Here is a 12,750-nt window from a genome sequence, read left to right on the forward strand (position 1 = left end):
TGTCCCAGGAGCAGCCCAAGAGGGAAAGTCACAATCTCCCTCCCAGCTCCCCAGCTGCTCCAAGGAAGGAACAAAACTCCACTGGTCTATACATCTGCCAACACATCTGTTGCAGCAAATACATTGTCCCAAGGGCAGTGGGGGGTGGGGACAGAACCAAGATTCCACACAATCCTGCACGGAGGGAGAATAGGTAGGCTCCGCTTCCACTCCCATGCTGCTACCCAGGGTACAGATAGCCAGAACAAGGGAGTTCAGGGCGACTTACACACCCTTATTCTTTTGCTCCAACACAAAGCACAAGCCACACTCTGGCCCTTGGTCATTACAGGTTTTTGTAACCAATCTCTGGTTACTGTACAGGTACAATAGTAGATACTAATTACATCTGGTCAGACATTACACAGAGAGCACATGTTTTTATAAACTGAAACACAGATATACATATAAACGGGGTAAAATGCTAAAAGAACATCACAGGTGTAGATTTTATTTCCAGTGTCAAGTGGCTTGCAACACAGCGTTGTCAGCAAATCACTTCAAGGCCACACACATGGATGAAATAAATCAATTAACACGTATTTCAAGTGTATCGGATAAATTCTCATTTTCATTATCATGGAGTTAGAGACATAAATCCCCGCACTCTGAGGCAAGAATACATCAGTATAACTGAATGGGATGTTTATTGCTATCATTTCCTCTGTAATTAAACTTTAAACATGTATTTTTTAGGATTCAGCTGACCCTTACCACCTTGAGTACAATTACCTCCTCTTTTTGATTAATTGCTTTTGTCATCTTGTTGTCATCATCACACAGAGTAGTCGGAAACATTTTCAGCTGTGCTCCGCTTCCCTGCATGCTACCCTGTTCAGTCACCACCTGCATCTCTATATTGTGCTTCTCCTGGCTTTTTTTTTTTTTTTTTAAAGTTTACTATTAGTAAAGAGCTACATGCTGACACCAATACTCACACAGAGTAGTGTCCTACTTCACTCTGGTCCCACTAAAGTCAGTGGAACTGCTCGTGGAGGAAGGTCCTCACTCTTAACCCACAGCCAAAGCATCAAAATCTGCTCTTAAATGATTATTTAGAGTCAAGATGTATGATATTTATTAAACTGAGCTTTAGCCTATGAAGACATGCAGGACAGCCACCCAAAGGGAAAGGGAACTAGCGGGCTAGCAGGACACCCGGACGATGTGAAGTCAGTGTCAGGAATGAGGGTCTGCAGCAGCACCTGCCAGTCGCCAGGCAGCAAATGAGCACACCTGGGCCATAGCAAAGACACCGGATTGGCTAAGGCAGTTGGGTGGCATGCGCTTAAATCCAACAGCTGCAGAAGATCAGCAGCTGTTCAGTGCACATGCCTCTGGTTTTCTACCTCTGTGTACTTGCCTCACTGCAAGCCCTGCTCCTGCCTTGCTGTAGCCTAGACCCTGCCCTGAACCCAGCCTTGTTCCAGTCCTCTCCCAGCCCTGCTCCTACCCTCCTTGACTCCAGTTAATCCGGTTCTGACCTTCAGCTCTGCTTCCTGGCTCTGACTCTGTCCCGACCCTTGACTTTGGCATTCAGACTCTGACTAGAGTTCTGACCTTGGGTGCTGGCTCCTGAGCCTAACTCCTGCTCTGACCACTGGGACTGTCAGCCAGCGTTTGTGGAAAATCAACGAAAAAGGCCTAAATCTATATGTAGGACAATGTAATAATGAAAGAGGCACTAGCTACCAATTCAGTACATTAAGTTGTGCCCTGAAAGCATTTTAAACAATCTAGAAGCCTGGTTCTAGAAAAGTAACTCAGACCTTGATTCTGCAAGCAGATCCCATAGAAGCTCAGCACAGGCATGAGTGTCCACCTGTGCAGATCTGCTTGTCGGATCAGGACCTTAATTTCTAACAAAGAAGTCGATGCCATTATTCCAGCAACTTCCAGTATCTGTACCATAACTTTTCCTTAAAGGTACCTAACAATCCTACAGCCCTGGTCATGTCCCTTCTTCCTTCTCCTACAGGCATCTGTATTTCTGGTTTCCACAACATTTTGGTGGTCTTTTTTCTGCCTCAGTTTTACCCATGGGCTGGGAGACAGGTTTAACGGTGGTTCTTTGAATGGTCTCTTCACATTCCACCTGTAGTGTCAAGGCACCTGTGCCTTGAGCCAACCTGCACCACTGCCACATTGCATGAGGGTGAACAAGCAGAAGTCACATCAAAGAACTCTGGTCACGGACAGGTAACCTTTATTTACCCAAACAATAGTGCATGTCCCACTGTGAGCCACAAACATTACCGTTTCTTTCTTTATTCTTGACATCATGACATGTAAAGCTATGCACACACACTTTACCTTTAATTAGAACTTATTTCTCTGTTACCTGAGCTGTTTGCTCTTGTGTGTTCTTGCTTTGACGTGAATCTTTTAGAGGACTGTCTGCCAACAATCTGCTTTCTTCAGAATACAGATTATTTTGTTGCTCTTTCTCTGCTACATTTCCATTTAAACCTTGACCCTAAGAGAACCAGTAAAAAACCAACATTTAAAATGAAAAATATTAAACTGTGAAACATAATTATAATCTAAAAAAAGAGGTAAAAAAAAATCCTTGTACTATGAGGTTGGCAAAAACAAAGTAGACACCTGTTGGCTTTAAAAGCCATCTCTAATTTTGTTATAAAACTACTACAAAAAAAGCTGTTTAGGATTTACTGTCAGATAATGGTTTCACAGTAGCAGCCGTGTTAATCTGCATTCGCAAAAAGAAAAGGAGTACTTGTGGCACCTTAGAGACTAACAAATTTATTAGAGCATAAGCTTTCGTGAGCATCCGATGAAGTGAGCTGTAGCTCACGAAAGCTTATGCTCTAATAAATTTGTTAGTCTCTAAGGTTCCACAAGTACTCCTTTTCTTTCTTTCAGAGAATGGTCACAGCATGTTTTCTCTTTTACAACCTCCTCTTCTCACTCTCCTTGAAACTCCTGACCCATAATATTCAATCTGATTATATAAAAGACAGAAACTGAAGCATGAATTGACGATTGATGTTTTAATAGTATCACACTATTGTAATGTGCTGAACAGGTTTGGAGAATTCTTTTACATTCTTTAGTTTATAATTGTGCAATTTATGGAAAGTTTTATTAGGAAACTGAAAAGGTGCAATTAATTATATGCTTTTGAGAGACTGATGCCTTTTCGCCCAAAATTTCTCATTCTGGTTGTCATAAACACACATACTTACATTATTTAGTTTCCAGCATTCTTCCAGCTCTTCTGTTCTGCTGTTCTCTTCAACAGCAGTGGGAATATCAGAAAAGACCTGCTTCTCTCTCTTTATCATTGTATCTGCCTTATTCTGCGTCTTTATATCCTCAGCAAATGCATGTTTTGACTCAAGGGCATCACTGAGAATATTCTCACCCTCTTGCTTGACATTTTTAAGTTTGTCCTTCAAATTCCTGTGTTTACACTGAAGTGTTTCCATTTCATCCTTAGTAATCTTCTGTCCCGGTGAAGAGGTGTTTTGTTCAACAGATTCTGCTAAAGCCAAAATCTTCTTTAACGTGTCTTCACATTGACTAAGAGGTGCTTGTTCCTGTAAATGAGAGGAAAACATTTTTTATTGAAAAGTGTCTTGATTCAATTTACACAATGTTAAGATGACATTTGTAATAATAATTAATAGCAGTATACAGTGAATTACTAAAATCATTAACTTTTGTCATGAAGGGCAACGTATGCTGCAAGATTCATGAAATATTCATGTAAGCCTGCCTACTTGACGGCTGCAGAATGTCAAATACTTCAACTGTATTTTTAAAGGCAGCTGGATGCTTTTGTGATCAGGAATGACACTTACAACAATATAAATTAATGGAACAATCACATTTTATGCCTCAGGGCATATGCTGAACTTGGTAAGGGTTTAAGAAGGAAGTCTCCTTCCTCCCCACACCTCTATTATGTACTGCATTTCATAACCTGTTGGAGGGACAATGAGGGAGTTAACTTTCTTCTGAAGCAACAGGAATTCCCCAGTATTGGAGTCAGGGTGCCTGACTTGACAAACCAATGGTCTGAGCTGGTATGTCATCCTTCAATATCTTTCTACACTCAGTGACAACAAAGATATTCCTTTGAAGAGTATTTTCACAGAATCAAAAATACCAGGTTTTTAATAAAGATTTAATACTCAAACTGGCTCATGCAATTGTCTGGTCTGTCTCAACCCGTGCTACTCTATCCAGACAGGTTTCAGAGTACAGCCGTGTTAGTCTGTATTCACAAAAAGAAAAGGAGTACTTGTGGCACCTTAGAGACTAACAAATTATTCTATCCAGACAGTCTGCATTCAGAACACTGGCTAATTTAGACACAAAAGCCATATGTTTGAGAATCACTCTCTTCCTTGTGCCCCACTGACCAGAAGTTGAGTTTAAATGATCTAAGGCCCGAGTCTGCTTCCAGTGAAGCCAACAGCAAAAGTCCCTTGACTCCATTGGGAGCAGGGTCAGGAATGCAGTTACTTCAGAAAAGGTACATCACCCACACTTTACATTTTGGAGGGGGCGGTGTGGTTTAGTCAACTGGATTAATATAATTAACTCTCCTCCTTTATAAACGCAGTACTGTCTTGAAGCTCTACGATCCTGTGGCAGGGATCCATTAACAATAGTATCTAAAAACTGCATCATACCTGCAATTTCAACTGGTGTTTCTCAGCTGCTGGCTTTTCCACTGAGGTATCAGTACAATGACAAAGCTTCACAGATAGTCTCTTCAGCATGCTATTCAAGGCTACCAATGTATCCTGGAACACTTGGTGTTCTTGACCATGACCTTCCAGTGCCTGTGCAGAGTTCTAGAAGCCAATCAGTTTCTACTTTTAGTGCAGTGTTACCACATACAAAACACAGCACATATGGATGGATGCTTACAGAAGGCTTTAAATAGCTCTGCTAGGGAATTAAAGTGTTTAGAAATTAAAAAGGTTGCCAGTTATTTGCATCTAAAACTAATGGCAACTGTACTTCACCATGATCAAACAAACAGGCAGATCCATCCCTTGGACAGTTGTATCCCTCCCATCACTGCGCTGTAAAAAACCACAGTCTTAAATGTAGTTGTACAAAAATCCCTATTTGTTATTCTCCTTCCCATAATCACTTGTCTATCTTTGTAAGCTCCTCTTACAAACGTAAGCTCCTCTGGTCAGGGGTTGTTCCTTCCTGAATGTCTGGAAAGTATCTAGCCCATTGTGGGCACCACCATAAAAAAACAATAAACAGGATGTCGGCAACATGGCCAGGGAGACCAAATTGCACAGCTGTGCTCCTCAGAGGATCCATCTTCTGTCCAAACATGAAGGATGTCTGGAGGGAGAACACCAGGGTAGGTGCAGGGGCAAAGCCAGCAGATCAACACCTACGTGGAACCAACAGTTAACCCTCATCCTCCTGCCTGAGGGAAGAGGACACAACAGTGGTGAAGGCTACAGTAGCTCTGTAGGAACAGATTAGTAAAAAGCCTCCTTCTCCTCTTCTTTGCACTTTGTAACCATATGTTCTGATTTGTTGTTTGTCAGTATTTCACACTCACCTGCCCCCACTTTGTATAATCGTTTACTCCTGGGCAAAGCGCAAGGCAGTAGAGGATCAAAACCTTAAGTGACTCCCACTTCCACTCTGTGGCCTGGGGAAGGATTCTGTACCTACCAATTTGCAGAGGAACTCACCACTAACAACTATTTCGGTTTTTCCCAGTGGAGAAGATTTGGCTTTAATTATTTAACTACCAGAAACTAGTAAAGATGTTCACTTCAGTGTGTCCTCACCTTTTACCATAACATTCTGATCTGATAGCTTAATGAGATAACAAGCAAATAATGAGAACTATAAATAATTAGGTATACTAAAACTAATAATATGATAAGGAAATATGGCATGATTCCAACCTGCAACTGGCTGAGCAGACTTTCATGCAGATATTTTAGTTCTGTCCGTGATTCTTCCATGAAGCAGGAATCCTCAATGCAATCCCGTAGGTAATCTCCTTGGCTTTTTAATTCATTCAATAGGAACATTAAACCTTCTGCTTTCTGCAGGAGTTTTATATAATTTGTTAACTGAGTTTGTTTCTCCTGCAAACCAGCCTGAACATCAAAATCTAATTCCTGCTGCTGCTTCTTCAGTTCAGTTAGCACTAATCTCAAATCTTCTTTGCTCTGCATGTATCGTTTGTTTTGAAGCTGAATCTGTTCTTGGTGACTTGAAGAAGGGGAAAAAATATATTAATAGAATTCAAGAATTTTGTATTATTTCTTTAGAAATATTAAACTGCAGTCATTAAATCATTAGATCCAATTATAATCATGGGTTTATTCTTTGAGTTGTAAATTACCCATAAGTAGTAAGGCAGGAATTTTCAAAGGGGCAGAAGGGAGTATAGCATCCAAATTTCATTGCATTTCAATGGTGGTTGAGTGCCTAAATCCCTTAGGCTCCTTTTAAATCTCAGTCTATGAAAACATAGTTGTTAGAATCTGAGACCTGCAGATCACGCTGTATATTCTTTGCTTCTCATTCCAATACAAGTGTTATTTTTAACTAAGTTAAACCTACTGTCTTTATGAACCTTTTGTTGGAGGGTTCTTGAAAAATGTAATATTCTGTAGAAAACACACACATTACGTTTTCACGATCATGAAAATGATTTAAATACAGTACTGTGAAAAACAGGCAACTGTAATTACTCATACGAAAGGCCAGCAGCACACTCAAATGTTCTCATACGTTCATACAGTCAGTGGGTAAGTAAATACATTTTGGAGAAGGAACTTATGTGCCAATAATTGAAAATATGACCTATTATGAACAGATCAAAATAAACAGATGTAGTTAAATCCAGAGTAACAGTATTAATTTAATGTAAAACAGTGGCTAGAACCCAGAAAAGAATTGTTCTTGAAATGTGCCCACTGCAACCTTTAAGCGAGTGGGTCTGTGTCCGGCTAGGTGGAAGGGCATTGCCCCTTTAAGGACCCTTTGCAACAGGGGGGAGAGAAAGAGGAAAGCTTACAGGGAAGGGCACAATGCACTTGGGGTGAGGTCAAGACCACTGCATTGCCCTTCCTGCTCACTGGAAGAGTGGAAGGGGTATTTACACCCCATAGAGCCACGGAGATGCCTTTACCAGGATTGGGCTGGAAGCGTCCCTTATAGGAGTTGAGTAAGGAGGGGTTGGGGGCTCCTCCATCTCATCGGGGTGAGGTGACACCCCTTCCTTTTCCTGACCTCCTTTAAGGGAGGTGGGTGGGAGGGTTGGGGCTCCTACGTCTGAATCAGCAGGGACATGATCCCTTCCTCCCTGCACTCTACAACTTGTTGCCTGGTACTCCAGATATTATAAGTGAATAAGGATGCAGCCTAATTAAACCACATCCATGGCCTTCTGTCTTCCAGCATGGACAAATACTGCATGTTTCAACTCATTTAATATGAACAAGAAGAATCTCTCACAGAGTTAGAACAAACTGGTTTCTAACAGGGTGACTTGCCCCATGGGCCAAAGAGCCTGGGACTAAACCAATTCTGATTCCAGGATGAGCCCCACCTTAGTGGAATCAGGTAATTCCCTATAAAGGGCAGCAGGTGGCTGTAGTGAAGGGGAGCTGCTCAGAGAGTACAGCGGCTGCTAGGGGTTCGCTGGCTTGAGCAAGGCCTGGGATTTGAGACTAAGGGTATGTCTATACTACCCACTGGATCGGCGGGCAGTGATAGATCCAGCGGGGGTCGATTTATCGTCTACACACAATAAATCAACCCCCAAGCGTTCTCCCGTTGACTCCTGTACTCCACCGCCGCGAGAGATGCAGGCAGAGTCGACAGGGGAGCGGCACCAGTCGACTCACCGCAGTGAAGACACCATGGTAAGTAAGCGTAAGTACGTCAACTTCAGCTCCGTTATTCATGGAACTGAAGCTGCGTAACTTAGATCCCCCCACCCACCATGTAGACCAGGCCAAAGATGTCAGGCAGAAAGGACTGCGAGTAGCCTACTAAGGCAGGAGACCCTGGGCAAGCAAGGAAAGAGTGCAAAAGCTCTCCAGGCAAGAAAGCCTGGGAGTAGGAAGAGAAATGATTGGTTGGGGGATATTAATTATAACAAATTGAGTTATTTTCTGTGAATAAACCCAGTCTCCAAGCTGAGGTATTTCTGACCTCAGAAAAATGTGTGGAGTCTGTCTAAGGAGCTATTTGAGGGAGAAATTATTAGCCATGCACTGCAGAGGCACTCATGGCCATGAAGAGGCCCTCACTAAGCAGTCACATCGCTACATGGTCTTTTAAAAACTCTGTGCTGTTAGTGACATACAGGTTTCTTTAAATCTTAAGATTGATTCTGACACAGTGTAAATGTGTGTAAGGCCAGATCATGACTGGCCCTGGATGGGTTGCAAAGGGTACATGGACGAGCTACCATCTCAGTGGGAGCAAAGAAGGCACTAGACTAGTGCTGCCAATAGCTATTCCAAAGCTGGGGTTGGATGAACTACTCCTCTCTGCATTGCCAACTCCATCCTGGGCTCCCAGAGGAATTCTGGCTGAGCTGGCCAAAACCTTTCTACTAGGGGTTTCTGCTCTTCCTCCTCATAGCCCATACTCATGGCCAGTAGCTTAAAGCCACTATATGTCCTATCATGAATACTGCAGAAATTCAAATATTTTTCTATTTGTCATTTTCTTGTCCTGCCAAAACAAAAAGCATAGAAGCTATATACTATACTATATACAAAGCAGGAAGAGGCATTGATAGCCATAGTATGTAAAGCTACACTGCCGGTCTCTTTGTAAGCTCCATGGTACCTTAGATATTCGGTGACTAAATGAATAGTGCACTCCCATTGATTCTGGAGATCAGAAATGGTCTGCTGAACGGCAGGATCCTTCACTCCTTCTGTACTTGTTAAGGTTTCGCCCAGAGCTATGATGTTTTGCATTTTAACATCTCCCTTATCTTTGAGAAAAACTATTTCCTGCATAAAACAAAAGAGCAGAAGCAGAACATGTAACATACTTTATTCATTTACTTGTAATTATTCTAACAAAGGGTATCACCTACAAAATGTTTTATTCTTTGTCTACTGCTGTTGAACAAAAACAATTATCACTTCTATGTCCTTCATAATTGATATTAATAATTGGATGGATAATCCAGTTTAAATGTTAGCATTCCAAAATGTACCTAAGATTTTTTAACACACACATTCCCTCATACTTCTATAGACCAGTGTTTTTTAACCAGGGGTATGCATATCCCTTGGGGTACACAGAAGTCATCCAGGGGGTACATCAACTCAGCTAGATATTTGTGTAGTTTTTCAACAGGCTACATAAAAAGCATAAGTGACGTCAGTACAGATTAAAATTTCATACTTCAATGACTTGTTGATGCTGTTCTATATACTGTACACTGAAATGTAAGCATGATATTTACGTTCCAATTGATTTATTTTATAATTGTATGGTAAAAATGAGAACGTAAGCAATTTTTCAGTAATAGTGTGTCATGACACTTTTGTATTTTTATGTCTGATTTTGTAAGCAAGTAGTTTTTAAGTGAGGTGTATCTTGGGGGTCCACAGGACAAATCATACTCCTGAAAGGGGTACAGTTGTCTGGAAAGGTTGAGAACCACTGCTATAGGAGAACAAAACACCAACATCATTCTGATAAAATAAAGCAAAAATTTGCTTCAAATACGATGAGTCAGAGCCCAACACCCATTGCAGCCCCTTTAAGCTGTGTATAAAGGCCAAAGCACCATAAAGACCCATTTCTAGCTGGGGGAGGAGTCTCCCACCCTGGGCACTGCAGAAGACAAGGGTAAGGCTTACCCTGTGAGGCCCCTCTCACAAACCTCAGCATGGGGGTGGGGGTTGGATAGATGGGGTGTGTCAGAGGTGAGCCAACAGAACACAGCACTGCCAGTATTCCAGGCAGCACTGCAGCCTACAAGGGAGGCTATACTTTACACAGGCCCTCTGGACTGTCTAATTTATGCTGGGGATCTTTCCAGCTTCTGGAACAGTCAGGATTGGGAGAAAACAAAGCCACTGTATCCCTCCCTTCCCCCTGGGCTGAGAGTTCTGTGCTGCCCAACTGCACACACAACAACATGTGTATTTGTACACTGTAATCATCAATGGCATATGGTGGGTCTAATGAGATTATTACACACCATACATTTCCCGTATATTACCCTCAGCTGGCAAAATCAGTAGTAAATGTGCTGCAGTACCTTTATTTGATGTATCCTTTCTTCCAGTGGCAACTTGCCTTCCCGTGAACTCAAGCCAATAACTGATTCTTTAAGTCTTTTTATCCAAGAAGACATGTTCTGCACAAGCGCTTCAAAATTCTGCCCTTCCACGGACCGTGCCTGAGTAATTCCTAGCGCTTCACTTACGTGTGTCTGTAGTTCCTGATACCGACTAATGAGATGACTGAATTTGGACACTGTTTCATCTCTTGTAAACCCAGACTCCCTCAAAGAATTTGCCAGCTGAGACAGGGAGTGAAAGGATTCTCTAAAAAAATACAACAAATGAATCACAGTGTATCTGCTACAACAAAGAGGAGTCAAGAAAGATACAAACTATCCCCACTCCCCAAGACAAGGCTACCTTTGCTTTATTAGCATTTGGTAAAAGTTTTCTAATTTTATCTTCTCATTTTTGGTCTCTGGCAATTTTTCTTCCTGAATGGTGAGCCATTCCTTCAAGCCACTGCTGTCTTCTTGAAGTCTAAAGAAAAACATAGACAAAAATGTATACCTTGGTAAGTAAGAAGTATTATATCTGTAATTACTAAAAAATATTGACAGTAACATTTCACTGTAACAGATATGAAATTATCTTGGCCGTGATTCAGCACATAACTAAGCATGTGAGTAGTCCCACTGATTACATCTGAACCACTGACAAGTTTTAAGCACATGCCCAAATACGTTGCTGAATCGGGGTCCTCATAATCTCTTTATTGTTAAGAAAACTGAAGGAGAAGTGAAACAAAACAGAAGAAAACATCAGCAGATTCCTCAGTAACACACAATTTATAATGAAAATCAGAGTTATTTATTCTTCATTATGGTTATTTAAGAATGATATCACTTTATATCATCTCTAAGTAAGCAGCTGGGAATTAATTTTAGCTCCTTACCTAATGAGTTGCTGCAGAGAAGCACGAAGTTTCTTTTCTTGTTTTTGACATTTGGAGGTTACGCTTTGTAATTCTGCTTCTTGATCTCTCACCCAGCTACTAAGCTGGTTAACACTTACTTCAGGCAAATAAGTCTTTACCTTACTCAAGAGAGATTTTACCTCTTGGATGTCACTCTCTTTGCCTTCAAAAGTTAGGAAACTCTTAATAAAAGCACAAACATGACAAATTAGAGATGCATTTAGCAAGTTTGCTGCTATATAGCACATATTTATAGTCTATATAAACTTCTGTTTGTGTTATCACTATAGGCTTTTTTTAAAAAATCATTAGTATCTTTTGCAAGGTATATTTACAGTGTGCTATTCATTTAAAACCCACCTCACCTAAGTGCAAAACTAAAAACTCCCTTGAAATATAAGGGGAAAGTGAAGAAGAAGAGAGGACAAAGATTTTCTTCTGTGATAAAGTACACAAAGCAGAAGCATGAACCAAGCATTCACAACTTTCATATTCAAATCTCTCATTAAGACTCACTTCTTCTATCAAGCCTTCAACTGTTGATAAACTATGACTGTCTGCTCTAGCCTGCAATTTCCATTATATCAGTCAGACAGAAGAAAGGGAAGAGAAGGCAGGAGTGAAAAGGTTGAGGACAAATAAGAATATTAACACTGATGGACTGGAAATCATGGAGAGGCTAAGTAACAAAGAATAAGTGTGTGATGGGCAATGCTTAAGGAGACCAGGTGATGGTCAGAGAGCGGGAACGCAGCAACAGAGAGATCAGAGAGAGACCAGTGTGTGGTGAAGATCTAGTCAAGTGAACGGCCCTTTTGGTGGGAGGGAGAGTTGAACCAAGGCTGCAGGTTGAAGGAAGACATGAAGGTAAGGAAACATGCAGCTAAGGAGTCAGATCGGTCATCAATGTGGAAGATGACATTATCGAGGATGTGTGTGGCTGATTCTGAGGAGAGGAAGAGAGGGAGCCAGAAATAAATCAGAGAGGAAAGGCTGATGGGAATGTGTATGCCTAGAGCTCCTAGGTGGCTATAGAAATATAGAAATTAATAATAATAAGGGTGACATACTGGCTCCACTGAAGTCCATGTAGTTAGTACCTTCTAGCATCTGAACTTTCCTAACTATAGGTTAGAACTTTATCTCAATGTACACTTCTTAACACAATTTTATTACCCCTTCCACTAACTGCCACACTGCTTTGTGTTTTTTAAAACAAACATTCTTCACACTCAAGAAAGCCTAAATTTACAAACTACAGTAGATGAATCTACTCCAAAGTACAGAGTCCCTTGCTAACTTGGGAGGGTGCACCCTCCTTCCAAAGCCTTACATTTTAAAATATTCTAATATCTTACCATGAGCTTCTGCAATTTTTCTTCCAATGTCTGTTTTGTTTCTGAGGGGTCAAAACAATCCTTTAAAGATAGCTGAGCGCTGCCGAACCAATCATTAAAATCCTTACACTGATCTGTGGAAAGATAGAGTCTGACTTCTTTTTTTCTT

General features: G+C 41.2%; 1 protein-coding gene across 4 annotated transcripts in view; it reads right to left on the minus strand.

The window, feature by feature from the left end:
• Window positions 1–12,750, minus strand: part of SYNE2 (spectrin repeat containing nuclear envelope protein 2) — a 275,952-nt gene that overhangs the window by 160,272 nt on the left and 102,930 nt on the right. For all 4 annotated transcript variants that reach the window (XM_073349867.1, XM_073349868.1, XM_073349866.1 and 1 more), the window contains 9 exons: window positions 12,603–12,715; window positions 11,224–11,426; window positions 10,689–10,808; window positions 10,304–10,592; window positions 8,869–9,038; window positions 5,958–6,270; window positions 4,701–4,865; window positions 3,246–3,599; window positions 2,381–2,515 (listed from right to left, as the gene is read on the minus strand). In XM_073349867.1, the coding sequence (XP_073205968.1) occupies window positions 2,381–2,515; window positions 3,246–3,599; window positions 4,701–4,865; window positions 5,958–6,270; window positions 8,869–9,038; window positions 10,304–10,592; window positions 10,689–10,808; window positions 11,224–11,426; window positions 12,603–12,715 (1,862 nt within the window). The remainder of the gene's footprint in view (window positions 1–2,380; window positions 2,516–3,245; window positions 3,600–4,700; window positions 4,866–5,957; window positions 6,271–8,868; window positions 9,039–10,303; window positions 10,593–10,688; window positions 10,809–11,223; window positions 11,427–12,602; window positions 12,716–12,750) is intronic.

Source organism: Lepidochelys kempii, chromosome 6 (genome assembly GCF_965140265.1).
Source record: "Lepidochelys kempii isolate rLepKem1 chromosome 6, rLepKem1.hap2, whole genome shotgun sequence".
NCBI lineage: Eukaryota > Metazoa > Chordata > Testudines > Cheloniidae > Lepidochelys > Lepidochelys kempii.